The sequence below is a fragment of the Gopherus flavomarginatus genome, chromosome 20 (genome assembly GCF_025201925.1).
Source record: "Gopherus flavomarginatus isolate rGopFla2 chromosome 20, rGopFla2.mat.asm, whole genome shotgun sequence".
In the NCBI taxonomy this organism is placed as follows: domain Eukaryota; kingdom Metazoa; phylum Chordata; order Testudines; family Testudinidae; genus Gopherus; species Gopherus flavomarginatus.
Window position 1 is genome coordinate 20,686,667 of NC_066636.1, and position 26,168 is coordinate 20,712,834.

At 54.0% G+C, this 26,168-nt stretch overlaps 1 protein-coding gene across 1 annotated transcript; it reads right to left on the bottom strand.

The window, feature by feature from the left end:
• Positions 1-25,469, bottom strand: ANKRD35 (ankyrin repeat domain 35). Its single transcript, XM_050930663.1, has 14 exons — positions 24,951-25,469; positions 20,182-20,312; positions 18,552-18,640; positions 18,019-18,083; positions 15,863-15,920; positions 14,675-14,745; positions 14,360-14,466; positions 13,545-13,729; positions 12,131-12,168; positions 8,984-11,362; positions 7,005-7,094; positions 6,440-6,505; positions 5,262-5,370; positions 1-1,776 (listed from the first exon to the last, which is right to left on the bottom strand). Exons 1-13 carry the CDS (start codon positions 24,987-24,989, stop codon positions 5,308-5,310), a joined length of 3,381 nt encoding a protein of 1,126 aa, XP_050786620.1. The 5' UTR covers positions 24,990-25,469; the 3' UTR covers positions 1-1,776; positions 5,262-5,307.
• Positions 25,470-26,168: the final 699 nt, after the last annotated feature.

Here is a 26,168-nt window from a genome sequence, read left to right on the forward strand (position 1 = left end):
CTGCCCTCCGCTCTCAGCCCTGGTCAGGCCCCTCCAGATCATTTCTCTTCTCCCCAAACCCTGACAGAGAAATTGACGATAAGTGGAATGGAAGCCCAGCAGCGCAGGGGAAACAAACAACCTGCATCAGAAGAGAAGAACATAAGAGTTTCCAAAATTCCAATTTAATGGGTTTCTGAGTGACAAAGACACATCATTCGTTACTTCTATGACAGCAGCACCTAGGGGCCCCAGCCCAGAGGAGGGCGGGCACGCTACAAACACACCTTAAGAAACAATCCCCGCCCAAAGAATTTCCAATCTAAATAGACAAAGTCTGGGAAGGGAAACTGAAGCATGTAGCAGCAACATGGATTTGCCCAAGGTTAGGCAGTAGGGTGAAGACTAGAACCCAGGTCTTCTGTCGCGTCCCCTATCCACTAGACAACACTGCCTATGCTAGTGTCTATTTCAGGTGGCAAGGCTGAGACCAGGTGACAAAATTCTAGGCCCACAAAGAGTATCTCAGCTCCCAGTTCAGTGGAAATCCCTTCCCTCTGTTTGCTGATCTCAGCGCTTTCATTCCCCCCGGTGCTTCGCTCCTCCCAGCACTGCTCAGAAGCCACAAGAACCTGGTCTTGCACCAAAGCCTGGTTCCAGAACAAACATCTGGAAGTGGGTCATTTTCTTTCCACAGCCAAACAGACTCAGGCCTGAGGCAAGGGCAAAGCCAACCAGCCAGAGCCTCTGATGTAAGAGAGGCACACCAAGGAGCTGTCTGCTTTTTAGAGACCTGATCCCGTGCCTTGGAAATCAATTGCATTTTGGCCACTCATTCCAATGGGAGCAGGATCAGACTGTCTCCTGATCCAGCAGGAAACAAAGAACAAGGACAGATGTCACAGTTGCCCCCACCTCTGAATTGGAGAGTTCAGCACTGCTGCAATGCATCCGATCTTGATTCGCTCCTGCAGCCACATGGTCTGAAGGGCAAACCCCACTACCTTGCTCACCCAGTGAACAGGAACAGCTCCGTGGTGGATAGGTGAGGCAGGAAAAGGAACCCTGGTTGACCGTCATTTTGTTTTGTGGTTGTACAGCCCCTAGCACCCCGGGATCCTGCTCCATGCAGGGGGCTCCTAAATGCTACCAAAGTTCAAACACTCTGGCTGCCTCATCAGTCCGCAATTGCAGCGAGAGGGAGGCTGACGCAGAGTTTACTTGGTGCATGTTTTCCCGTTGCTCTCAGCTAGCTGTGCCCTCAGAGAAGATAAAGAAATGACCTCTACAAACAGGGAAGGGAGCTGTCCTTTAGTGCAAGTGGTAGAGGGCGGGGACTGTGGCGCAAAGCGACCTGGGTTCTAGTCGTGTATCCAGGCGTGCGAGAGGCTGATCGAGTCACTGCGTCTAGCAGCTGCAGTGCCTGGGTTTGTTACAACAAGCGACGCTTGCCCTGCGGCCCATCTTTCAAAGGTAAATGATTTCAAATCTCTGGGACTATTTGAAATAAAGCCCCAGTGCTCAGCCAGCAGCACGTGGAGACCAAGAAGAGGCAGGTTGGGAGGGGGAAAAACCACCAAAGCCATTTTAGAGGTGATCATCTTGTGTTGACATCCTTGGAGGATGGGTCTCTAGCTTGGTGGGGTGGCAGACGTGGTCCCAGTGATGCATCAGCTGGTTCCTCGAGCGCTATCCTCGCTGCTGGAAAGGTATGGGCTTGGCCCTCCAGTCTCCTCCTGGTTGTTACCTGGAATGTTCCTAAATGGAGTGAAGCCGGCATTGGAAAATGTTGCAGCCCTTGGAATAAATGGACATTTCAGTTTAATGTCACACCTTTGCAGGCAGGTCATTCTGCATGGACCAAGGTCAGTTGCAGCCAAAACCAATTGCAGCAAAAACTGCCTGCGTGCTGGTAGAGACTAAGGCCCTGTCTGTATGGGAAAGGGTGCGCTAGATTATAGACTCATAGACTTTAAGGTCAGAAGGGACCATTATGATCTTCTAGTCTGACGTCCTGCACATCTCACCCACTCCTGAAACAACCCCCTGACCTATGTCTGAGCTACTGAAGTCCTCGGCTTGTGGTTTAAAGACTTCAAGGTGCAGAGAATCCTCCTGCAAGTGACCCATGCCCCATGCTGCAGAGGAAGGCGAAAAACCTCCAGGGTCTCTGCCAATCTGCCCTGGAGGAAAATTCCTTCCTGACCCCAAATATGGCGATCAGCGAAACCCTGAGTATGTGGGCAAGACTCACCAGCCAGACACCCAGGAAAAAATTCTCTGTAGTAACTCAGAGCCCTCCCCATCTAACATCCCATCACAGGCCATTGGACATATTTACCGCTAGTAGTCAAAGATCAATTAATTGCCAAAATTAGGCTATCCCATTATACCAGTCCTTTTGCTTTAAATCTATGAGCCTGACTGATTTAGATATGTCAGTTAATCAGTGCACACCCATACTGTGCACCCACGTAAACCCTTTTAACCTTAGGCGTTTACCTTGGTTTGACGAGTCATCCGCTTGCACTACACTAGGGCCAGGACGGCCTGAGAGGGGAAAGCATCCCCTACTGAGCCACCCAAACTGGGCCGCCCTGGGATTTCCTGGGGAAGCCAAGGCTGGCCCTTTCTGAGCCTCAACATGCTGATGGGGCTAAACAGAGGCAATAGAAGAAGACATCTGCGTACAAGCCATCCTGTCACTTTAAAAAATAAAAATCATCCCCATCTGCAGCCCGCTGAGCTGCGACCCCCACTGCTCCTCTTCTACTGCATGGAGGATGAGCGATAGCCTCAGCCGCTCCCGGGTGACGTGGCCCCTCCCTTCCCCTGGGGAAATCACATTTCTCATATGGAAACGCTTAAAGTTCAACCCGAGATCAGATGTGCCAAACTGCACGCCAACTGCGTGGCCGGCCCGCCAGCCGCAGCGTCTGTTCCAGCTGCAGAAAGTCTCTTTGGCCTGGCCAACCCGCATCACATTCATGGTGGGGATTTTATTGGAGGGCTTAAAGGGGGGAGACACTGAGCATCAGTTTCATGCCAAACAAACTACCCTGCAGTCGCCACGCTTCTGCGGAGCACAAGATAGGAAGGAGCTGAGTCTGTTGTACACATTGTGCTGCTCTGGACAGCTCAAAGGGGCCTTAGAAAGGGCAAAAACAGACCCAAGAATCCACCCTGTGCAGGGCCTCCTTGGCTACTATGGAGCTGGCATAAGGGCTCTATGCAGCTGGTGGATCTTGGGCATAGATGACAGATATGGGGGATCAATGGCAGATCAGGGGTGTGGCTGGAAAGCACTGTGCTACTTCTCTGTCTCCCAGGACCCATCGAAAACAGCTTGTAAGTTAGAGCAACACTGAGGCTGCTCTAATGTACACTGGGGGACAGCCACGGCCTTGCACAGCCCCACAATATGGGCAGTGGAAAGAGGACTTAAAGCCACCTTCACTCCCTCCATCCCGGCCCCAGTCACAGCAAAAGAGTGACTGGGAACGAGACCTTTGCCTTCGGCTTGTGCCTTTCCAGCTTTCTACCAAGTTGTACCCGCGGACCTGCCCCCACCAACCAGGGTTCAGCACGTATCCAGATTCAACCCATGCCTTGTGTCACAGCTGTGAACTCAGCTGCCCTGTCGAGAGCTGCCCCTTGATCAGGGCCCTGCAAGGAGCCAGGGGCCACACATGGAATGGGAGAAAAACCTCTTCTCCAGCCTCCTCCTTCAGACTCAAGTGGGATAGCTACATCCAGCTGTGGGACCCACCAGGGGCAGGAGCCACCTGTATGCCGTGGCCCCTCTGTGCTGGCTACACCAGTGCAAAGGGGCCATAAAGCCTCTGGGCTAATAGCCCTCTAAGCTGGGAGGTGAGTTCACTGGCCCTGTAGGAGCCCGGGTGCAGTGGGGCTAGGAGGAGACATGGCTTGGCCACTCCCCTCAGTTGGTGCAACGCTATGGCAGCTGAGCGCAAGTTAAGGCAGATCTCAGGGATGCCTGAAGTAGCTCCAAAATAAGGGAAGCACAGTGCTTCCCTCCCCCCCACTCCCTGTGCCGGGCTCAACACAGGCATGGGATGAAGCTGGGCCTGAGATACCTCAGCGATGAGCCCAGGTAAGTAGGGAGAAACAGAACATGAGGCTTTGATCCAGCCTTGTCTTATGGGATGGTTTGTACCAAATGGAACCGTCACTTCATACTTCAGGCTGCTTGCAGGCCCTTTCCTGTCTGACTGCACCTGCTCTAGAAGAGATCACGTGGCATGTGTCCGTTCCTGTCTGTCTCATATCCCCGGAAACTTCCTGCTCCAAAAGCCCCTGTCTCTTGAACTAAAGGAGAATCTCCACAAGTGACTAGCAGTAGAGGCTACATGACACACAGGTGAGCAGTTCCGAGTCCATCCAGAAGGGAGCAGAAGTAGCATATGTCTATATACATGTCACCTATAAAGAGGTCAGTTCAGTGCCAGCAGCTAGTTTGTGCTTCGCTCCACCTGTTTCCTACCTACAGGCCTGGTCGTCTATGGCATTCTGGCTTTGTCTGCTCATGCTTAGCCAGCCTCACCTGCGATTTGAAGCAAGGTCTCCAGCTGTGAAAGGGCCCATACGGCCCTGACCCTGAGAAATACTGGGGGGGGCGGGGGGCTTCAAAGACCATGATGCCCCGCTGAGCTGCACAGCCCCACCCCACCATCTAGTGGCCCTTTCGCAGCACTACATCTATGGCACAACCCAGGTTCACTGACACACAGGCTGGGATTGACCCCCACAAACACTGCATCAGTGATACCAGGGCAAGGTCACGCTGGGGAGAGGGGTGGCCTTAAGGTACTGCCCCATCAGGGATTCACAGACACTGAGCTGCCAAGTTTTGCACACCTCCATGTGTGACCCTATAACGCAGATGATTGAATGAGCTCATTTGCAAATGATTTGTACCAAGCAGTGACGGGGAGAGGGCCTGGAGCTGCACAAATGTTGCCAGCTCCAAGGCTGGGGCAGGTAGGGGGGTGGGTGCTGCTGCTGTACTGAGGACTGTGCCTTTAAGGGCTGAGCTTCCCAGCCAGAAGCTCTCTTGCCAGCACCCGACCCGCTGAGTGATCACTGAGCATCCCAGCTGTGACTTAAAGTCTTTCAGCTGGATGGTTTGTATGACAGCAGCACCTGGATGCTACGGCAATGGGGACCTTACGGGGACATTCGATGAGAGCAGGCTGAGCTGCACCTTCTCGGAAGCAAACGGGCGGAGGAGGGGGGGAAGACAGACAGACAGACACACTCACTTGCACAGAAGCAAGATCCTAGTTCCCGGGAAGAGGAGGGCAAAGCTCATTCCTCCTTCGTCCTCAGGATTCGGAGCAGCATCGAGTGAACTTCTTCATCCATGAACCCCTGAGCCAGAAGAAACCCCATCCCCGATCAGCCTGTTGTGCTCTGGCCGTGTAATACACTGGTGTCCATGGTCTGGCCCTCCCCACCCCTCCGCCAGCCCTGGGTTTGCCATTCTGCAGCACAGCGTCCCCTTGTGGAGGGCCAGTGCATGTTTCAGCCACTGCCTCACACGCTCTGCTAGGGAAAAACAATTTTCCTTTCTGCTCCAGCATCCATCCATAAGGGCCTGTCAGGCAGAGCCTCTGCTGCCAGGACCTGCCAGATCTGCACGTCTCCTAGCTCTGCCCCATCCACGCCCAGTGCTGCCTGCTTTCAGGCAGCCCCCTTGGTCCTCCGGCAGAGAGACATCTGTGGCTTGCAGGGCTACAACGTCCCTACTCGTTGCTGTGCAGTGCTGGGGACCCTGCACCCGGGCATAAGCTTGGGAAAATCTAGCCCCTTGGCTGTGCGAGGCACCTTCTAGTCAGCCCTTTGACCCACCATGCAGGCCAGGTCGCTCCAAATGGCTGGAGGCGTGTCCAGAGCCAGAAATAGGACTCAGGACTCCCAATCCAGTGCTCTAACCACTAACCACTCCCCTCCCAGAATGGGGATTTAGGGCCCAGTCACACCGGCTTCCAGGACTGTGCTCATCCCACTAGACCGCATGGCCTCCCAGAGTCGAGATGAGAACTCAGGAGTGGGTTAGGGCAGTGAAGCCTGAGACCTGGGACTCCTGGGCTCTGTTGCCAGTTCAGGGAGGGAGTACGTTCTAGTAGTTAGATCAGGGGACTGTAACACTCTCTCTTCCAGAGCTGGGATTTAACTACCAGCTCCCCCTACTCTAACCACCAGACACCACTCCCCTCCGACAGCAGAGATTAAATCTCAGGCCTCTTAACTCCCAGTCCTCCCCTGTTCTAGCTACAGTACCTCAGTGCTCTGAGTCTCAAGCCAGTTACAGCAGAATTCAGCGAGAACCTTTTAAGCTCCTGCGGAGAATCACCTAACGGTTATGGGAACCAGCAGGAGCAGAAATGTATTGAAAACTACCTGAAGCCACACAACCCAGACCATCTGAGGTTTGTACCTGGGCTGCATTGAGCAGATGGGTTCTGTAGATAGTAACAATCTCCTGGTGATTTTTTTCCTTAACCTGGGAAAGTAAAAATAGACAGTGCTGGTAAGTTTCAATCTGCCAGCAGGTGTTTGTATTTCTATTAGGATAGCACCCCAGAAGAGATCAGGGACCCATTATGCCAGAAGCTGCATGTGCACAGGGTAAGAAAAAGCCTCTACCTCCAACAGCTTACAAATGAAATAGACAAAGGGTGAGAGGAGAAACTGAGTCCCAGAGAGGGACTTGCTCCAGGTCACATAGGAGGTCAGTGGCAGAGCCAGGTCACCCGAGTCCCAGTCCAGAGCATCTACCCACTAGATCATGCTGCCTCTCAGACCTATAAATGGCACCCTGACTGCAATGCGGATGGACGAGTCTTGCAATCTGAATGACTATTGTGCTGGGTATTAGTATGCTGCATCACCTAGGTGAACTAGAACCTCCCACTGTAAAAACTCCCACAATCACCTGGCCTGGCAAGCAGACACCGTTCACTCAGAGCATTCCTACAGAAGCAGGGTAGCACACCACTCACCTCTAGCTGCAGCTGGAGACGAGCATTCTCACTGCGGAGGGCCAGGATCTCTGCCGAAAGCTTCTCCGTCTCCTTCAGCAGCTTTTTAATCTACAGTTCAATGACAGAGAATAATGTCACGTCGCAGATTGGGTTCCATACAGCCTGCTCCTCCGCTGGCCTAAATCAGTTTTCTTCCCTCTGCTTCAAAGTTGCTAGGTCAATTTACACCCACTGGCCCCTAGGATGTTGCAACTAACCCCTCCCCAAGCTAGATCTGGTCAAAAATATTCCAGCGGAACACCTTGCTGTTGGAAAATGCGGCTTTGTCGAAACTGAAAAGTTCACAGGAACGCGTCAGTTTCGCTGACGTTTTTCTACGGGGGAAAAAGTCGATCTGAATCATTTTGACTTTTGACGTTAGCACAACAAAACAAACGTGTAGTTTCTGTAAAGACATTTCATTTCAACAGGTGTGTCAATTCATTTCATGTAGACTGTTCTCTTAGATGAAACTCTGAAAATGAATATCCTATATTTAGGTACGTTAGGTATTTGATCTGATCCAATCATATTTTCATCTAATATGAAAGTCAAGCCAACGTGAATCAGACTGATAGCCAAAATGAAATATCTTTATCGGACTGAAATGAAACGTTCTGACGTTATTGAAACAAAACAACCTGATGCTTCCAAATTGAACGTTTTACAGAATTCTCCATTCCACAGGAGATACCAGTTTCTGACCCCCAATCCTTTTTACCTATAGCTCCTGACACTGTGCTCCTGGTCCTCTTTGCTTTTTAAATGGGTGATTCAGGGAACTAGAGCTGGGATAACGTAAGAACAAAAGAACAGAAGAATGGCTGTACTGGGTCAGACCAAATGTCCATCCAGCCCAGTATCCTGTCTACCAACAGTGGTCAATGCCAGGTGCCCCAGAGGGAGTGAACCTAACAAGTAATGATCAAGTGATCTCTCTCCAGCCGTCCAACACCACCTTCTGACAAACAGAGGCTAGGGACACAAGTCATGGGCTCTGAATCCAGCCTGGTTCAGGAACGACTGACAGCTGTTCCCATGGGGTGGCGAGTCAGGAGCTCCTTTGTGAAACAGACTTGGTGAGTCTCAGGCCAGTTTCTGCTGAACACCCTGTAACATTTATAGTGATGATCCAAATTGCTAAGACTTGTGAACAGAGGGCTCTATGCAGATAAACAGTTATTAGCTATGGTGCCAATGTGTGGCACTCAAAAAAATGCAGGGTTGTTCCTGGGGCTGGTAGGATCAATGAAAACTTGAGTGCGCACTGCAAATGGGTTGTTCTGGGCATCTCTACATACCAGCTCTACATGACTGCCCCCTTCTCCACTTCTAGTGCTTTGGACCAATACTGTAGAACACAGCAGGGCCTGATTCTCAGTTGTACTATCTTTTACACTGCTGGGCAACTGAAAATCAGGCCCTTGGGTATTCTCAATAAGGGTGCAAACCCACTGTCATGGGACAAAGTTCCAATGTGAGCTAACAATCGAACCCTGAGCATCGCATCCAGACCAGAACATTTAAAGGACCAGCGCGTGAGACCCTCCGAGCCGGCTATGGGATTCACCCCCCCTTTGAAAATATCAACCAATAGCATCGCAAGGCTGATTTGTGCCCTGGGAGCAACACCTGCAAATCCCATGGAAGCTGGACATGCAAATCCAGGGACTCGCTGTGGGATGTCATGCCAGGGAAGCAGGTGATCCCGCTGAGAAGTATGTGAAGACCCCCCCATCCTCAGTCCTTTCCTCTTAAATCTATAGGCCAAATCGCTGGCTGGTGTAAGTCGGTGTAGCTCCATTGAAGACAATGAAACTACCCTGATTTACACCAGCTGAAGATCTCAGCCACCATCAAAGTCAATGGGAGCCTTTCTGTTGGTTCAATGGGTTCGGTGTCAGGCTGTTCTACATTAATAGGTCTCTGGCCCGCTCCAGAGGTCTCTTTTGTCTTACCTTCCCTTCTTTGTCCTGGCAGGTCCTAGAGAGCTCCTCCACCTTCTTGTTCAGCTTCTGGATGGTCGTCTCCAGCTGCTCCAACTTCCCTCTCAGCTCTCCTGCTTCCTTCTCCCGCTCCGCCATCTTGGCCAGCAGGTCCTTGTTCTTATGCTTCTCTGCAGCCAGGGCCTCCTCCCGCTGGGCGGACTTCTCCCTCACCTCCTCATGCTTCTCCTGAAGGGCTCGCAGCTCCTCTTCCAGAGCCTGAGTCTGGAGCGCCAGGGAGCTCCAGGCCTTCTCGTGCATCCGCAGGGTCTCCTCCTCCTCCGAGCACAACTCTGCCACCTTCACAGGCAGTCGGTCGAGCATCTGTTTCAGCTTGGTCACGTCATGGCTTTCACCGCCCAGGGTGGCCTGAGTTGCCTCTAGCTCCTCCTTCAGCTCCCACAGATCTCTCTCCAGCTCATTCACCCAACGCCAGGGTTCAAGCACCAGCTCTCCGCCAACGATCTCCAAAGTCTCGGACGCGTCCTGACCGAGGGCCTGGACACTGTGGCTTTCAGGGCTTTTCTCGCCCCCCACGGAGGCGTCGATAGCTTCGCGCTGCCCGGCCGGAGCCTGGTCGCCCCCGAGCACCTGGCTCTCCTCTTCTATCTCCGACACCAGCTGCAGGGCCTCGTTATGCTTCTTCACTAGGTTGTCCAGTTTCCAGTGCAGCTCCTCCAAGATGCAGGTGCTGAGGCTCTGACTTCCCACGCTGTTTGCCTCTCCCATCATCTGCTTGAGGAAGCTGTCCCTCAGCACCACCATCTCCCTCTTCTGAGTCTCTAGCCTTAGCCTCAGCTTCTTGGTCTCTTCCTTCTCAGCTGACAGCTCCTGGGACAAGGTGGCCACTCTCTGCCTCAGCTCCTCCATCAGGCCCTGCGCCTCTCCTTGGGGAGACCCCTCCTTCTGGTGCTGCCAGAGGCGCTGGAGCTCATCCTGTAGCTTCTCCCTCTCCCGGCCCAGCTGGGCCAACTCATTCATGAGGCTGCCATTGTTCTGTCTCAGGTCCGACACTTCTTTCTCTAGGTCAGAGCTTCTCCTCCTGGCCTTGCCCTTGGTTTCCACAGAATCATTCCTCAGCCTAGGGCTGAGTTGCCCATGGGGGCCATCTTGGAGCTGGTCCTTTTCCATCCTGCCCTTCTTCAGCTTCTCCAGGGATTGAGGTTGTCTCAGTGGAGACTCAGCCTCATCTCTAAAGACATTGCTCTCCTCCTCATGCTGCTCCAGGCCATTTCTGAGCTCCTGGAGCTGGGAAGCCACCATGCCGTTTACCAAGACCCCTGACTCCTGCTTGCTCTGAGGGATTGAGATGGCTTCCTGAAGAGGCCTGGCTTTCTCCAGGAGGCTGGAGTTGGCTTCATCCATCTTGGCCAGAGCACGTTCAAAGCCCATCACCATCTTCTCCCAAGAGGCCATGCTCTTCCTGATGGCTTCTGATGGCACTGCCTCGAGGTGAAATATGCCCCTGAGGGCCTCCTCTGCTTCCCTCTTCAGAACCTCGTTTTCAGCGAGGACCGCGGCCTTCTCCTCCTGTGCTCTGGCAGCCGCCTCTCTCATCCATGACAGGAACTGGCCTAGCTCAGCACAGAGAGCGGCTCTGGGCCCTCTCTGATCCACCTCCTGCCTTCCCGCCTTCTGGCTTTCTCCCTGCTGCTTGCCCAGCAGCCCACGGAGCCGTTGGTTGTCACCATTGAGCTCAGCGACACGAGCCTGCAGCTGCTCCAGTGCCTCACCGTGGGCCCGCTTCTTGGCCTCGTAGACGGCGATCGCTGCCCTCATGTTCTCCAGATGGCCTTCGATCTCCACCACCCTCTTTGTTGCACTCTCCTTCCCCTCCAGGGCCATGGCCACTTCAGCCTGGAGCCGCATCAGCTCTTCCTGATGGTGTCTCTTCTCCTCTTCTTCCTCTTCCCCTGGCCATTTTATCCTCTCTTCCTTCACTGCTACATTCTGGCCTCCTCCTCTCCTTGCCTCTTGCTGTCTCTTCTTCAGCTCTTGCACTTGTTCAGCCAAAAGGTTCAGGTAATAGTCCTCTTCTGTGGTGTCCCGGCTGTACCGGCGGCTCAACACCTGCCTGCCCTCATCTGCCCTCTCCGGCAACAGCTGGTTTATCTCCTGCACCTGCTCCCAGATCCTCTCCTTCATCATCTTGCACCCCTCTGCCAGAGCATCACACTCCTTCGCCTTCCTCACCAGCTGCTCCTCCAGCTGCAGGACTTTCGTCTGCTCGTCTTCATACCGACACTTCCACTCCTCGGCGTCGAGATCCTCTTCATCCCCGTCAGTGTCTCCGCCTCCCTCGCTCTGTAAGGTTGTGCTGCTGCTGCTGTGCTCTGGTGGCTTGGTGGTCACCTGGAACCAACACAGAATAGATGAGTTTATTAGAGTGGTGCTACAAAATGGTGTCCTCCGCGCAGTGTGACCTCACACGTACAGTGGGTGGGAGATCACGCTGCGCGGAAGACTCCATTTTGCTCTTCAAAATGGCATCCTCCAGATTGTCTGGGATCCCGGCACGAAAGACTTGATTAAAATGGAGTTGTGCCAGCACAAATTTGGAACCCCCTGCCCTCGAGGTATGTGCAGCACCTAGCACATTGAGGACCTTTAGGTGCTACTGTCCTATAAATAACAAGGATAAAAGTCAGCCAGACACTCTCCAAGAGGATGGGTACTAGGAGGTGGAACCTTTTCCCTTCCCAATATACCTTAGGTGGCCAGTTCTAATCTGCCTCTTGGCTGGTTGAGACTGAAAATCACTGCTCTTGCTGGCATTCTACGTAAACCAAATTGATAGGGACAAGACCCAGTTCTGCCCCTCGCTCCATCATTTACACCAGTGCAGAAAACCCCGGCAGATGAGAAGAGAGGTCTTGTGCACCCGTTTTGCACAGACACCACCAGGGGTTGGCGCTGGGGAATCAAGCTCTCGGATTCAGGCCTAGCAACAGCAGCACAACCAGGGCTGATGCTTCTCGGCCGCCCTGATCCAATCTAAACTCCTCCCCAATCCTCCGTGAGTAACCAGGGACTGTGGAGTTTATCGATGCATAACGCAGCCAAGAAGCTCTGACACACCTCCAGGCTTTCTCTGGCTGGCCCCAAAAGGGTTCTCCTCACCTGTGCAGTGGCTCCTGTTTCATGGCTGGGTCCGTGATCTGCCAGGGGAAAAATAAAAGCACTGAATGAAATTTTAAAGCTCTCCATAGCGCTGATTGGAGAGTTGCCTTGCCCTCAGGCAGCCCCTGCCTTCTGGATCTCCCAGCTATGGACAAGCAGGAATTCAGCTAGTAAGGTGAGAAATGGATCATCCCCAATGACAACAGCTGTGACCTGGCCAAGGTCTCTCAGCAGCACCCAGGAGAACCAAACTCCAACCGTGGGAGCACACTCCCATCCTAGAGCCAGCTACGAAACACCCTCTGCTCTAACTACAAGGCAATACTCCTCCCCAGAGGTGGAACTGGAACCTGGGGGTTCTAACTTCCAGACCTCGGCTTTAAAACCTTGGACACCACCATTGGGTAAACTGAGGCACTGAGAGGGGAAGTGACTCGCCCAGCGTCACCCAGCAGCAGAGCCAGCTCTCTCGATTCCCAGTCCTGTGCGTTAGCCACGACGCTGAATTTCCTCCCTACATGCAAAGCTTTCTTCTTATCCTCAACAAAACTTGCTGAGATTCTTTTGGAAACGTTCCGGGGGTTTATTTTTTGGCTCTGGCCCTGACCCTCATCCATAAGGCAGTCGCCATGGAAACCAAAGCCTAGCGAGCAGAACACCGAAGACAAGGTCCTCTGGATATTACATTTCGCCAAGTCCCGCCAAGCCCGATTATTGCTTTTAGAAATCAAAACCATCTGGAGAAGCTGCCGGAGGCTGGAGACCTCCTTGCAAATGAACTAAACAAACACGCATTATAAAAAAAATAACCCAAGCAACCAATATCCTGCCCAAGCGAGGCTGGGTGTAGTCCAACCAAAGGAGCTGATTAGAGGCACAAAGGGAAAGTTGGAGGTGGAAGCGGGTGGGGGGGAAGTTTTTGCTGCTTTCGGAGGCATTACTGCATCTTGGAATGAAGCAGAATGCTACCTGCTAACTAACTGTTGCCATGTTACCAATGGCTCTCAGCAGAGAGTCCCCCAAGTCCTTTAGAAGCATCCTCCAGAGTGGGAAACGTGTCCTACCCCAAGCAAGCTTCTTGCATTAATCTCTGATGGTTGTGCCAGCCTTGCATTTTGGATAGCTCAGCCTCTCCTAGATGTTCAGCTGGAAGGGACCATCGGGACCCTGTAGATCCTCCTGCTCATAGCAGGCCACAGAACCTGGCCCACCCGCGCCTGTGACAGGCCCGTGACCTCTGGCTGCATTACTGACATTGTCCGATCTTGATGTAAAGACTCCAAGTGACCAAGGATCTGCCTGTTACTCTAGTTCAAACCAGCAAGAGACCCGTGCCCCGTGCTGCACAGGAAGGTGAACCCCGCCACACCCCAATCCCTTTCTGACCCCAAAACCAGCAGCCCCTTCCCCTCACCTCTTCTCTTCCTCTTCTTCAGGGCGCTGCGCAGCAGCCTCCTCAGCGGGCAGCTCTGGGACTGCAGGGCATAGTGCAGGGCGTCGTGGCCCATCCTGTCCACCAGGCTGAGATCCACCCTGTGGCGTAGCAGCAACTCAGCCGACTCCACACTGGAGCTCTCGCAGGCCAGGATCAGAGCAGTCCTGGGGGGCGTGGGCGTGAGGGGGCATCAGAGTCAGTTCTGGGGAGCCCCAGGGGCACCCCTTGCAGCCAGGCCACCTGGATAATCCCCCTCAAGTGGCCCCCTCTGCTCTGGCCCACTCCCATTTAGGACAGCAGTTCTTAACCTTTCCTGTACGGTGGGGAGGGGGTCAATCTGGGACTGCCCACTGTTGTCTAGCCCCGACCCCTCCCCAGGTAGTAATACAGGTACGGCAGGCTGGCTGCAAGCGCCCAACTCCCAGTCATGCCCCTCATCTCGGGTGGTCCCAGCCCCCAGGCCAGGCTGAGAAATTTTAGGGGACTCTTGTAATAACAGACTAGTCCCCCTGAGCCAGCTGTTCCACATGGCCCACAACAACTCCCAGAAGTTCTGAAAGGCCTTGGGGGTCACCTCGTGAAATCTGGGGACAGTGGGTGAGACGAGGTCCCATATTGAGACAATTATGCCCACAATTCCCTGGAAAACTGCCCCCCTCCCCCCGGTTCCCTGGTGAGAACGTCCATAATGTCCCTGGGGAACTGCTCCCTCCCACCCATTTCCCGGGGGAACCCCCCCACAATGCCCCCGGTGCCAGTGCTCTTTTTGTTCTCTGAGCCCAGGCAAGACTCACTTCTGGTCCTTGTCGATGAGGTCGCCGCTGGCCCCTCTCTGGAGCAGCTGGCAGCAGATGGCGGGGTGGTTCTCCATGGCCGCGATCATCAGGGGTGTGCGTCCGTTCTGGAAGGTACGGCAGAGGCGGTTTGCGTGGCGGAGCCCCACCCAAAGCCAGCGCAGCTTCCCAGCACCCAGCGGCCGGGAGCTGGCTCCCCGAGCCCTTGCAAAGGTTATGAGGCCCCTGGCCTGTGCCCTCCACGTGGGGAGTGAGTTTCAGCCCTCGTGAGGGTCCTTCCACCGGGCCCTGTCCTGAAGGGGGTTTTATACTCACATTATCGGTGACATCCAGGAAGGCCTCCTGGTCGCACAGGAGCAAGACGCTGGATGCACATCCCGAGGAGGCTGCAGGGCAGGAGGAAAAGGAGCGGTCAGTGCTCGAGGGACACACCCGGCTGCCGCCACGCGTAGGCCCCAGCGTGCCAGGTACACCCTCTCTCAAGGGCCGGTGGGGGAAGAGGTCTTCAGTCTGACCTTCATCACTCGAGACCTCCTGCAGCCGGGGCCTTGTTCTGTGCACAGGGCGGTTCTTCAGGCGAGGCAAGACCCGAGCAGGGTCATTTCCCCATGCGGGTTTAAACCCCCAGGAGTGGCAGGGAAGGCGCTAGATCTGTTAGGGCATCTCCCATGGGAAAGTTACAGCTAGACTGGGCAAGCCAGGCAGCATTGGCCAAACAGGTGGACTAGAGACTAGACGGGACTGGGCACTCTAGATTTGTTCCATCTCTGGTCACTCAGGTCCTCTCCTTGAAGGTGGGTGTGGGGGGAATGGCTGGAACACAATTCACTGCCCTGATGCAGCTCCTGCAGTCTGGCTCCCCGCCCGCTATCCCTGCAGGGCAATATCCTGGGGACTCAGGCGGCTTGTAGGGACTAGTATATTTTGCCCACACTCAAATCAGCCTTTTCGAGGTCCATATGGCCCCTGGCTGACTGTCACCTAATCAACGGCGACCCCCAGTGGACATGCGCAGGCACTCCACATTGTCAGCACCCCATCTCTACTGACAGACAGACAGACAGACACATGTCTGGGGATGGAGCGAGAGGCGGACAGAGGTATGTCAGGGGACGGAAAGACAAGTAGGTAGCTAGGACAGACAGGCAGGTTTGCACGGCGATAGACAGACAGACACGTATGGGGATGGTGAGGTCTAGAGAGAGAAGACTCTAGGGACACCCATGTATGCAGACTCATGTTTGCGTCTCTAGCACAGCAGAAAGACGACAACTGTGATGGGAGAGAATTCGTCAGATCTCCCTGCTGGGAGATGGGACACCGGCCAGCTCTCAGCCCCCTCCAGCTGTCTCCAGGAGCCCAGGCTCAGCCTCCCCCTGCTGATCAGCCTGGCAGAGCCCCTCACACCTCTGCCCCATTAGAAGATCTGCCGTGATGCGCATGTCAGATAGGGCTCAGCCTTTCCCCTCGCCCAACAGCCTGCGCCACCCAGAACTGACTCACCGGCCCAGTGTAGGGGGGTGCGGTTCTCCCCATCCACGCAGTCCTCGTTGGCACCGTGCTGCGAGGAATAAACGTGGTTATGAGGGCAGCGCGTGAGAATAGCCACCTCCCTTCCCCTGCACCAATGGGCCAGGGGGCAGCTAGAGCACAGAGACGCAGACCCACCTCTTGCCCCAGAATGAGACATGGCCCAGCCGATGTGGGACAGCAGGAACCTTCACCCTGGGGTGGGCCAAGCACGGCTTCCAGGTATCCAGGATAGATGATGCCCCTCAATTAAGTGGCTAAGGCACTGTTGTGAGACTCCAGACGCCTAAACTCTAGCCCCAAGGCTGCCACGGACTCCCTGAGTGACATTGAGGCAAGTCACTTAAAAAAAAAACTCTGCCTCAGTTTCCCCATTTGTAAAATGAGGATAACGACCATTCCTCTGGCTTTGTGTAGACTCCCAGTTTGTTAGGGTCGGGACAGTCTCTGGCTGTGTTTGTACAGCCCCGAGCACAATGGAGGCCCCACAGGGCTGCCCAGCACAGATCTGGGAAGACAGGAGATCTCGTTTCCCCATCTCCAGCACTGACTCACTGCAGAACCTCAGGTGAGCCAAACCCCACCTGTCCGGCAGCCTCCACTTCCCCAGTGGTAAAGTGGGGCTAATTATCCAGGCAGCCAAGGGCTTAATTCAGGAACAACTGCCCACATCTCCCTGGCGCCTTCTCTCAGAGGATCCCAAGGCGTCCGTTCGTCTGGAGGGGTTTTGCTGGCTGCTCACAGGCCAAACAGCCAACACAGTAAGTCGTCAAGCAGGCATTTGCTCACTGCCCTGAGCTAAGAGACACGCCTGTTATATTTCTGTCTCACCCATTGCTACCCTGTCACCTCTAGACTGAAACTCCCCGGCCACACCTTGCCACCCAGAGGGAAATGATTAGCTCAAATGCCAGGAGACGGGGCATAACCACTGCTGGGCTGGGCTAGGGCACGGTAGCCTTGTGGGATGCCACCCACAGAGCCAGGAGGAGTCTGGGGCCCAGTTTCTGATCTCTGGTTTTGCAGAGGGAAATGCAGAACAGCTCCCTCTACATCTGGGGTTACTCCAGATCAACAGTGGGGTAACGGAGAGTAGAAATTGCACCTGGGCACACCGGGCTCTGAAGGGGACCCTCCATTTTCCATCCCTGCTAGAAAATGTGATTAGATCTGGGGGAACCTTCATGTTTTGCATCTCCACCGGTGCTCCCAGAAATCCAAGTTAGGGACCCAGTTTCTCTATAGGGAACCCCCCCACTTGTACGTCCAGCTTCAGGTCTCATTTCATCCCTTAAATGCACAAGGCGGCTCAGGGCTGTGCATTCGCAGCTGATCCCGGCCCAGTTTAGCTTGAATTCCACCTGATGTGGATCACCAAGCTCCCAATGTGCCACTTGCAAATCACAGGCACAGCCCTCTCATGATCTTCATTTGTTGAATGGAAGGAGAGGGTCTATCTTTCTCATTTCACAGTTGGGGAAACTGAGGCACAGAGTGATGGAAGGGACTCTCCACAAGTCACCCCGACTAAGAATAGAACCCAGGCCCTTGACTCCCATTCCCCCTCCCAGATCTAACCACTAAACAGCTACTCCCTTCCCAAAGCCAGGAATAGAACCCAGGCATCCTGATTCCCAGTCCCCCCTGCTCTAACCACTAGAACCCACTCCCTTCCCAAAGCCAGGAATAGAACCCAGGCATCCTGATTCCCAGTCCCACCCTGCTCTAACCACTAGAACCCACTCCCTTCCCAAAGCCAGGAATAGAACCCAGGCGTCCTGATTCCCAGTCCCACCCTGCTCTAACCACTAGAACCCACTCCCTCCCCAAAGCCGGAAATAGAACCCAGGCGTCCTGATTCCCAGTCCCTACTCTGCTCTAACCATTAGACCCATAGACCGGATAGCCCATCTTTTCTCAGAGGAGAATCCAAGAGGTCTTGGCCACTGACCAAACCAGCAGACCCTGCTGTAGCCTCCTACAGACCCTGTCAGTGAACGTGAAGCGAGTCTGTAAGGAAATCAGACGGACCCTGTGGCTGTCCAACTGATGGCTTTAGATCCCAGCAGGGAACATCTCAGTGCCCAGCCCAGAGCATGGGGGCAGGGAGGGCTATTTGCCATCTTTACCTGCAGCAGAACCTTCACGCACTGAGGCTGGCAGGCGATGGTGGCCAGGTGCAACGCCGTGCTGCCTGGGGAGCAGAGCAAAGGGAGAGCATCACGTCTCGGGAACAGAAAGCTAAGCCCTGCCCAGAGCTGGGGAGCCTGTGACTCACTGTGGGTGCATGGAACAGGGATGAAAACAGCTTAATCTCTCCCGGAGAGGGGGCGGGAGGCCGATCAACCCCTGGACTCATCTCCGGGCTCAACATGCCTGGTGCCCAGTAACAGATCCTGATTGTGGCAGGCAGGTTTAGGACATGCCCATGGGCAGAGCCAGGGTCTGCAGTGGCCTGGAGCAGAGAACTGTGGCCAGTGGAAGCCGCGATCGGCCAAACCTGTGGACAGGGCAGGTAAACAAACCAGCCTGGCCCGCCAGGGGCTTTCCCTACACAAGTGGTGTCACAAGTTTGGGAAACACTGGCTTAGATGGAGCATCAGTCCAGGCCAGTCTTGCACTCTCTGCTCCTCTGCCGAGCCAGGGAAATCCCTACCCGTACCGTCATCATTCTTCTCATTGACTTCGGCCCCATGGGACAGCAGGATGGTCAGGCATTCGGTGAGCCCTTTGGAAGCTGCCAGATGGAACCTGCAAAGAGGCAGAGAGCCAGGACTCATTGCGGGCACGGTGAGAAACTCACCCAGCGAGCCACATTCTTGGGGAGCCGTGAACGTTCCACCCTAAAGTCATTATCTGAGAGAAACTCCAGCTGGCTTCCTAGAGAGGCTTGTGGGAGAATCCCTGATGTGTCTAATGCTTAGATCAGGGGTAAGGAAGCCAGAACTCCTGGGTTCTATTCCGACCTCTGGGAAGGGGGTGGGAGCTAGTTAGTTTGAGCAGAGAACAGGACTCCTGGGTTCTATTCTGACCTCTGGGAAGGGGGTGGAATCTAGTTGGTTAGAGTTAAGGGAACAGGACTCCTGGGTTCTATTCCTGGCAGGGAAGTGTGAGCTATTTTGATTAGACCAGGAATGAGGAGCCAGGACTCTGGGTTCTATTCTTAGGTCGAAGCAGAGCGTAAGCAAGTGGTCAGAGCAGGGAACAGGGCACCAGGACTCCTGGGTTCTATTCCTAGATCTAGTCAGTACCTATGACACCAGTGGCAGCCATGTCTTTGCAGCCTTTGCTGGGTGAAGGGGTTACTCATCATTTGATGCGCTGTCAACCAGCACCAGCTGCACAACTGGCAGTGCCGTCCGGTACTGCAGCACATTGCTCAGGTTAACAGGAGATAACATACGTGAGCATGTGCTGTAAGATAGGGACAGTCAAGTCCTGTGGTGCAGGGCACCAGCGGCTCAGGAATGGCCCGCTACCATGTGCTGCATCACACAATTAGCCAGATGCATTATGGGGATTTCGTTGCCCACCCCCTACCCCGGTTCTTCAACGTATCAGGCAGTGATCTCTGTTAGGGGCAGGATCCAGGAATAGCTAGACCAATGGTCTGGGCTGGAGACAGCTGGCTAGATGAGATCAAAGCTTTGCTCTGGTACAGTAGGAGGGAGGGAAACCAGACCTCATGCTCTAGTTATTCTTCCTCTTTTTAAAATCCAGAAGCAACTTGAGGCCCCAGCTGAGATCAGGGTCCCAATGTGTTGGTTGCTGTATAGACACAGAATGAGAGTCCCTGCCCTGAAGAGCTTAGACTCTAAATAGACCAGACAAAGGGTGGGAGAAATGATTGTTCTCCCATTTTACAGGTGGGGAAACTGAGGCATGGAGAGCAGCCACGTCTTGCCCAAGGTCAATGGCAGAGCCATGTCTCCTGAGTCCTAGCCCAATGCCTTGGCCACAAGACCACCCCACTTGTCAACGGGCAGGTGTGCTATGGCAGGAGGTGGGGATGCTGGACTGGATTGGCCAATGGGCTGGGCTGGAATAGGAAGATGGGGGTGGGAGGAATGTTTGGCCCGATAGGCCAGTGTTATGATCTGGTGCATGAAGCAAATCCTATGTCCCTATCTTAAAGTGACACTCGATAGGTCGGCAGATGTGATTGGAAGGGAGCTGGGCTTTGTCCTGGCTTGGTGGGAATTAACCACCTGAGCACAGGCCTTTGCGGTACGGTTAGAAACAGAAAAACAGCTGGGTTAGTGGGAGGGAAGAGGAGAAGAAAACTTACGTACGCAGATTGGCCCAGGGCATTGAGCTTGGTGGGTCTCGCGGTCTTTCTGGAAGCCAGAACGGAAACTCGGCCCACATCCCCCTTCTCGACGGCTTCGAAAAGCTTCTGGTCGTGTTTGTTCCAGCTCTCGACCTGATTTGAAGAGAGCGTCACAGAGAAAGTGAGAGCGGGCAGGGCTGGAGGAGACAGGGCCACGTGGCCAAACAGAGCCAGGGCTCCGCACTATGGGTTAAGCACAGGCCTGGGAGCTAGGAGTCCTGAGTTCTAATCCCACAGCTGCTGGTGGCTCACCCTACAAGCTAGGGGCAGACCTCACCCCCACCTCCGCATGTAGAATGGCTGAGCAAAGACTAAACAGGAGACTAGGAGCAAGGTGGCCTGAGTTCTAAACCCACTGTTATTACCTACTCCCTGAGTACGTCTACACTGGAGCTTTTCCCTCCAGTGAGTTGATTGCAAATTAACTCAAGGGCGTCACCAAGCTTGTGAGGGCTCGTCCAGACACTCCCCCAACCCTCTGTGGCTTTCCTTAGGAATTAATCTAAAGCAAACCACAAATATGTGAGGAGTGTCCAGGCCAGTTTCTACAAAAGCCGAGCCCTCTGTAACCTGGGACTAACCCACATCTTCCTTTGTGCCTCAGTTTCCTGCTCTCCCAAAGGCAGTGAATAACACAGAGGAGAGTGACAGTTCATTGGCTCTCAAGACACTAGCTATTATTCTGGGGCATGTGATGCACAGAGAAAACATGGTGCCTTTACAATACACACTACCTTTCAGCTAAGGATTGCCTATTTATAGCTGCATGCTTGTCATCAGGAGTGCCATCCCCTAGGGGTTTATTAGCGATAATTAGGGCCCTACCAAATTTGTGGCCGTGAAAACGCATCACGGACCTTGAAATCTGGACTGTCCCGTGAAATCTGGTGTTTCGTGTACTTTTACCTTATACTATACAGATTTCATGGGGTGAAACAAGTGTGTCTCAAACTGGGGGTCCCGACGCAAAAAAGGGTCATGGGGGTGTTGCAAGGTTATTGTAGAGGGTCCATGGTATTGCCACCCTTACTTATGCGGTGCCTTCAGCGTTGGGTGGTCAGAGAGCAGCAGCTGCTGGCCAGGTGCCCGGCTTTGAAGGCAGCGATCCGCCAGCAGCAGTGCAGAAGGGTGACAATACCATCCTATGCCTCCCTTACTTCTGCACTACAGCCTTCAGAGCTGGGCTCCCGGACTGCAGCCGCCGCTCTCCGGCTGCCCCGCTCTGAAGGTAGTGCCACTGCCAGCAGTAGCACAGAAGTGAGGGTGGCAATACCATGACGCCCCTACAATAACCTTGTAAACCACCCCCCCACACACACACACAAAACACCCTTTTGGCACAGGACCCCTGCAATGGCAACACCCTGAAATTTCAGATTTAAAGATCTGAAATCATGACATTTATGATTTTTAAGTTCCTATGACTGTGAAATTGACTAAAACGGACCAAGAATGTGGTAGGGCCCTAGCGGTAATAGCTGGCCCCTATGGTTAAATGTCATGTTTCTTATTCGAGACATGCTTAATCAGGAAAGCTGCAGGACATCCTAATGACAGGAAAAGCCAATGGCAGCTGTAGAATCTGGACAGCATTACACCCAGGTTTAGTGAGTGCTGAGTGGTTAAGTGGGTGTTTAACCAGCTGCTAAAGAGACGTGACACAAGACGTTCTGGTGTATTAATTAACACAGGAATGGCCCAAATGAGTATTAAAATAAGAGAGAGAAGGATCAGATCAAAAGACCAAATGCAGTGAGTTGTCTTAATCAGTCCAGAATTGTATATCATTCAAGATATAAGACAGAGACACAAGTGCAGTCTAACGGGCTGAGTTCAGCAGCGAAAACCAGAAGCTCCGTGCCTCAGTTTCCCTACTGGGTGAAATGTGACAACGATACTCACCTTCCTTAGTAAAAGGGCTTTTAAGATCTATGGATGAAAAGCTGCAATAGAAGAGCTAGATTTTTTTATCATCATCGTCTGTGGTCTCGGGCAAGTCCTTTCCATGTTTTGTGACTCAGTTTCCCCATCTACTTAACTCCCTCACAGACAACTTTGGCCTGGGGGGAGTGAAAACACAGGGATAAATTAAGCCATGGGAGAGCAGATGGGAGCAAATCCATTGGAGTTGCATCTGTTTACACTAGGGCTTCAATTTGGCTCCAAGTTTGTTTTTTTTAAAACTATCAGAATCTGTCTGATGTACTCATCTGGCTCACCCCACCACAGTATCTGAGCACTTCGCAGTATTTAATGCATTTAGCCTCATACCCACCCCGGATGAGGCAGGGAGGGGAAACTGAGACACAAAGACTTCTTGACTTGCCCAAGTCACATAGGGCGTGTGTGGCAGAGCCGGGACTGAACCCTGGGTCTTTCGTGCCCTAATCATTGCACAAGCATGGAGTATTAATGCACCCGCAGAGCCTGAGCCTTCGGTAGTTGGTGATTAACATTCCATACCCGCCTACACACCTTGAGCGTGTGTGTGTGTGTGTGTGTGTGTGTGTGTGTGTGTATTATTACACAAGGACAACACACCCCATGATTGCTCAAATCCTAATTACCCCATATCCCAGAAGACGGCTGCAGTGGGAAAATCACCACGTGGTGGGAAGCCCGGTTAGAGTGTACGAGCAGGGAATGGGGTCTAGTTACCTGCTCTCTTTGTGTCTTGCATGCACTGTAATTGGAGCCCTGTGGGTCCCACGATATTAGTGAGACAAGGTAAAAGATATTACCTTCCCCACCTTGTCTCTTGACAGTCAAGAGAAGCCAAGCAATTGTTCGCTTGTTTTGCGGGGCATATGAGTGAGGTCTAGTAGTTCCATACCTTGGAGGGAGTGTGATCCAATGGTTAGAGTGGGAACAGGACGCCTCGGTTCCATTCCCAGGTCTTGAAAGAAGCTTTGCCTAATGGTTAGATCAGGACTGTCTGGTTCTGATGTGTTTAGCACACAACATTGGACTTCAGGACCATGCCTACCACATCCACTTACACATCACTTCACTGCTTTGTTCCTCAGTTTCCCGCTCTGGAAAATGAAGACAATAATGCTTCCCTACCCCCTACAGTCACACCCTAATGCGTGGTTGTAGAGAACTTTGAGGTGCTCCAATGAACAACGCCATAGACATGCAAATTATTATCACCAACCTTCTATTAACGTGGCATTTGGTAAACTGGGCCTACGCTAATTAACTGTAAATCATCCTTTGCCACTTGGATCTTCACAGAAAAAACAGGACTAGAACTCAGCTCCTCCCACTCACAGGCCCATCCCCCTACCACTTTAGGTGAAGGAGAAGATCCCTGAACTTTTTGGTAGTATAGGGTCCATGACACACAGTTCCAATTCCAACCAGCGGAGGGCAGACATGTGCATAGGAGGGGTCATTACACTATACCTCTCTGGAAAGAAGTTTGGGGTCCTTCAGGATGATATGAAAGGAAATGATTATCAATTGGTTATTCGCTATTATGGAGTGTATTAAAGATGTGGGACCAGAGGACCAACACATCTGTCCCTGATACAGATGTGCAGCACCCAATCCCTATTAACAGGCAAGTGATTGGAGATCCCCGGTGGACCCTGCAGGGCCTCATTGCACTGCTGGGTACAGGAGCCACAAGGCAAAGGTGTTGGGGTAACTTCTGCCGAGAGTGGGGGGGCAGAGCACACTGAGTCCTCACTCCTCTGGGGGCTGGCCCCTGGCTTCTGTACCAAGCCCGGGAACACCCTGGAGATGCAACAGGCCCTGGCTGCCTGAGTAATTACCCCACTCCGCCATTCCGGTTTGTCAGGCCCGGATGCTGCCTCCCCAGGCTCCCGTTGCCAAACCCAGATCGCTGCGTGCAATGCAGAGCGAAGGCAGGCTGGGAACTGCATGGCATTCACCCCATGGGCAGGAGGGGCCGAGGCTTGGGGGCGACAGCGAACCAAGGGAGAGAGGCTCCGTGCAGAGAGATTTCTGGTTTGATTTGCTTCCCGGTGGCCCCCTAAGCAAAGGGGGACAGGCTCCGAGAGCCTCACTAGCTACTCTGAGCTCTTGCTTTCGGGGGCACTGGCCCTGCTGGCTGCTCTGAACCCTCAGATGCTGGCCAAGGCCACAGCAGGGGTCCGGAGAAGAGCTGCGAATGGACATGGGACCAAGCTAGCGCTCTGACCATTGGACGGTCCTTCCTCTCCCATCACCCCCACCCCCAAACATCGGCCGCAGAGTCAGCCCCAGCCTGTAGGACCCTTGCCCTGCAGTCCAGGGGCAGAAGGGCCGGGCTGTGAAATGCTGTCCGCAAGGGGCAGTCCTATAGGCGAGAGCACAGCGCTGTTCCCACCCCATACGGCAGCAAGGGGCTATGGTCAGAGACTAGAGCAGGGGCTCCCGGTCTTTGCCCACCCTGGGAGCCCCCTCCTCCCAGCGAGCTGCCTGCTTAGCAACATGGGGACAGCACAGTGGGCAGAACCCTTAACAGCTGGCGGGTGCGGTGGTCACTGGGAGAACCTGTACAACAGCATAGGCCTTGCATGGGGCGATTGCCAAGGAGGGCAGCGTAGGCACGGGGCTATTCCCAGGGGGGACTGCAGACACGCCACCCCTAGACTGCCGCAGCACAGGGCTCTTCTGTGGCACACGGGAACGTTCCTTTCTTAGGGCAATGAGCCCCCCCTCCACTGGGCTCAGAGCCCCCCCACGCCGGCCAGCTCAGGGCAAGGGGAAGATCAGACTCACCGCCACCTGCGAAGTGGAACAGGAGAACATCTTCTTCATGGTGCCCACCGTCCCGCGCCAGGGTGCCTCCCCGCCGTCGAGAAACCAGCCAGCACCAGGGCGAGCACCGGGCTCACACCATCGCCAAGCCGCACCCCTCGCTTCTCAGGATGGGGGCCCGAGAGAGCGGGCCGGGGTCCCCGGCATTGAGGAGGGCCGGGCGAGGACGGCCATGGACCAGCACCCCGGAGGGACTCAGCGCCGGCTGCTGAGCAGGGAACTGCTGTCAAAGGGAGGAGGCGTGCTGCGTCTGGGGAGCGTTTGAAGCTAATCCTTCTGCCTGGAGGGCCAGCCTTGTTCCTCCCCTCGCCGCCTCCCGCGCACCTGCTGATGGCTCAGGCCCAGCCTGGGCTTGCCCAAGATCTGATCTCCGAGAGCCTTCGTTCCTGGGTTTAAAAGGAGAGACGTTTCCTGCCATGCCACCAGACGCAGCTGCAGCCTCGGCTCCATTAGAGACGCCGGTTAGTGTCAGGGTCCGACGGACACAGCGGGACGAAGCGCCAGAGTTCGCTTCTTCGTTAAGCAGAGTCCACACGGACGATGAGCAGGGGAATAACACACGAGGGGACACAGATCAAACTGCCAAGCCAATCAAGTCCCCTGCCCCTGTTTGACCTGCTTGGACATCACAGAGGAGGCCTGCTGGGAGATCAGACATGGCATTGTTAGACACCCAAAACAGATGGGCTCCGTACAACCTGTACCCCGAGATACACTCGCACACACAGGCATGCACCCATTGCCCCTTGACACATACATATACCCTGACTAGCGCTGGTTGGGAGTTTCTTGTGAACAAGTCAATTCGTCTAAACTGAAACTCTTCTGGAAACCGGGTCAATTTCCGGGCCGGGCCAGGAGCCTCGCTCATGAAATAATCCACCAGCAGAGGGCAGCGCCCCCATGCAAGAGGCAGACGGGTAGATTGGGAAACCAATTTTCATATTTATTTGGTGCCCATCCCCGTAGTATCTGGGCTCCTCCCCGCACCCTGGGAAATAGGGACCGTTGCTCCTGTTTTTAACAGCTGCGTCATGGAGCCGCAGCGGCTAAGTGACGTCCCCAGCTCTCACAGCGAGTCTGTGGCAGAGCTGCACCAGGAATCCAGTGCTCCTGGCCCCCTCACCAATGCGCCGTCCTTCCTGTGCTCCCCAGCATGGGGAGAGACGGACGTGCATG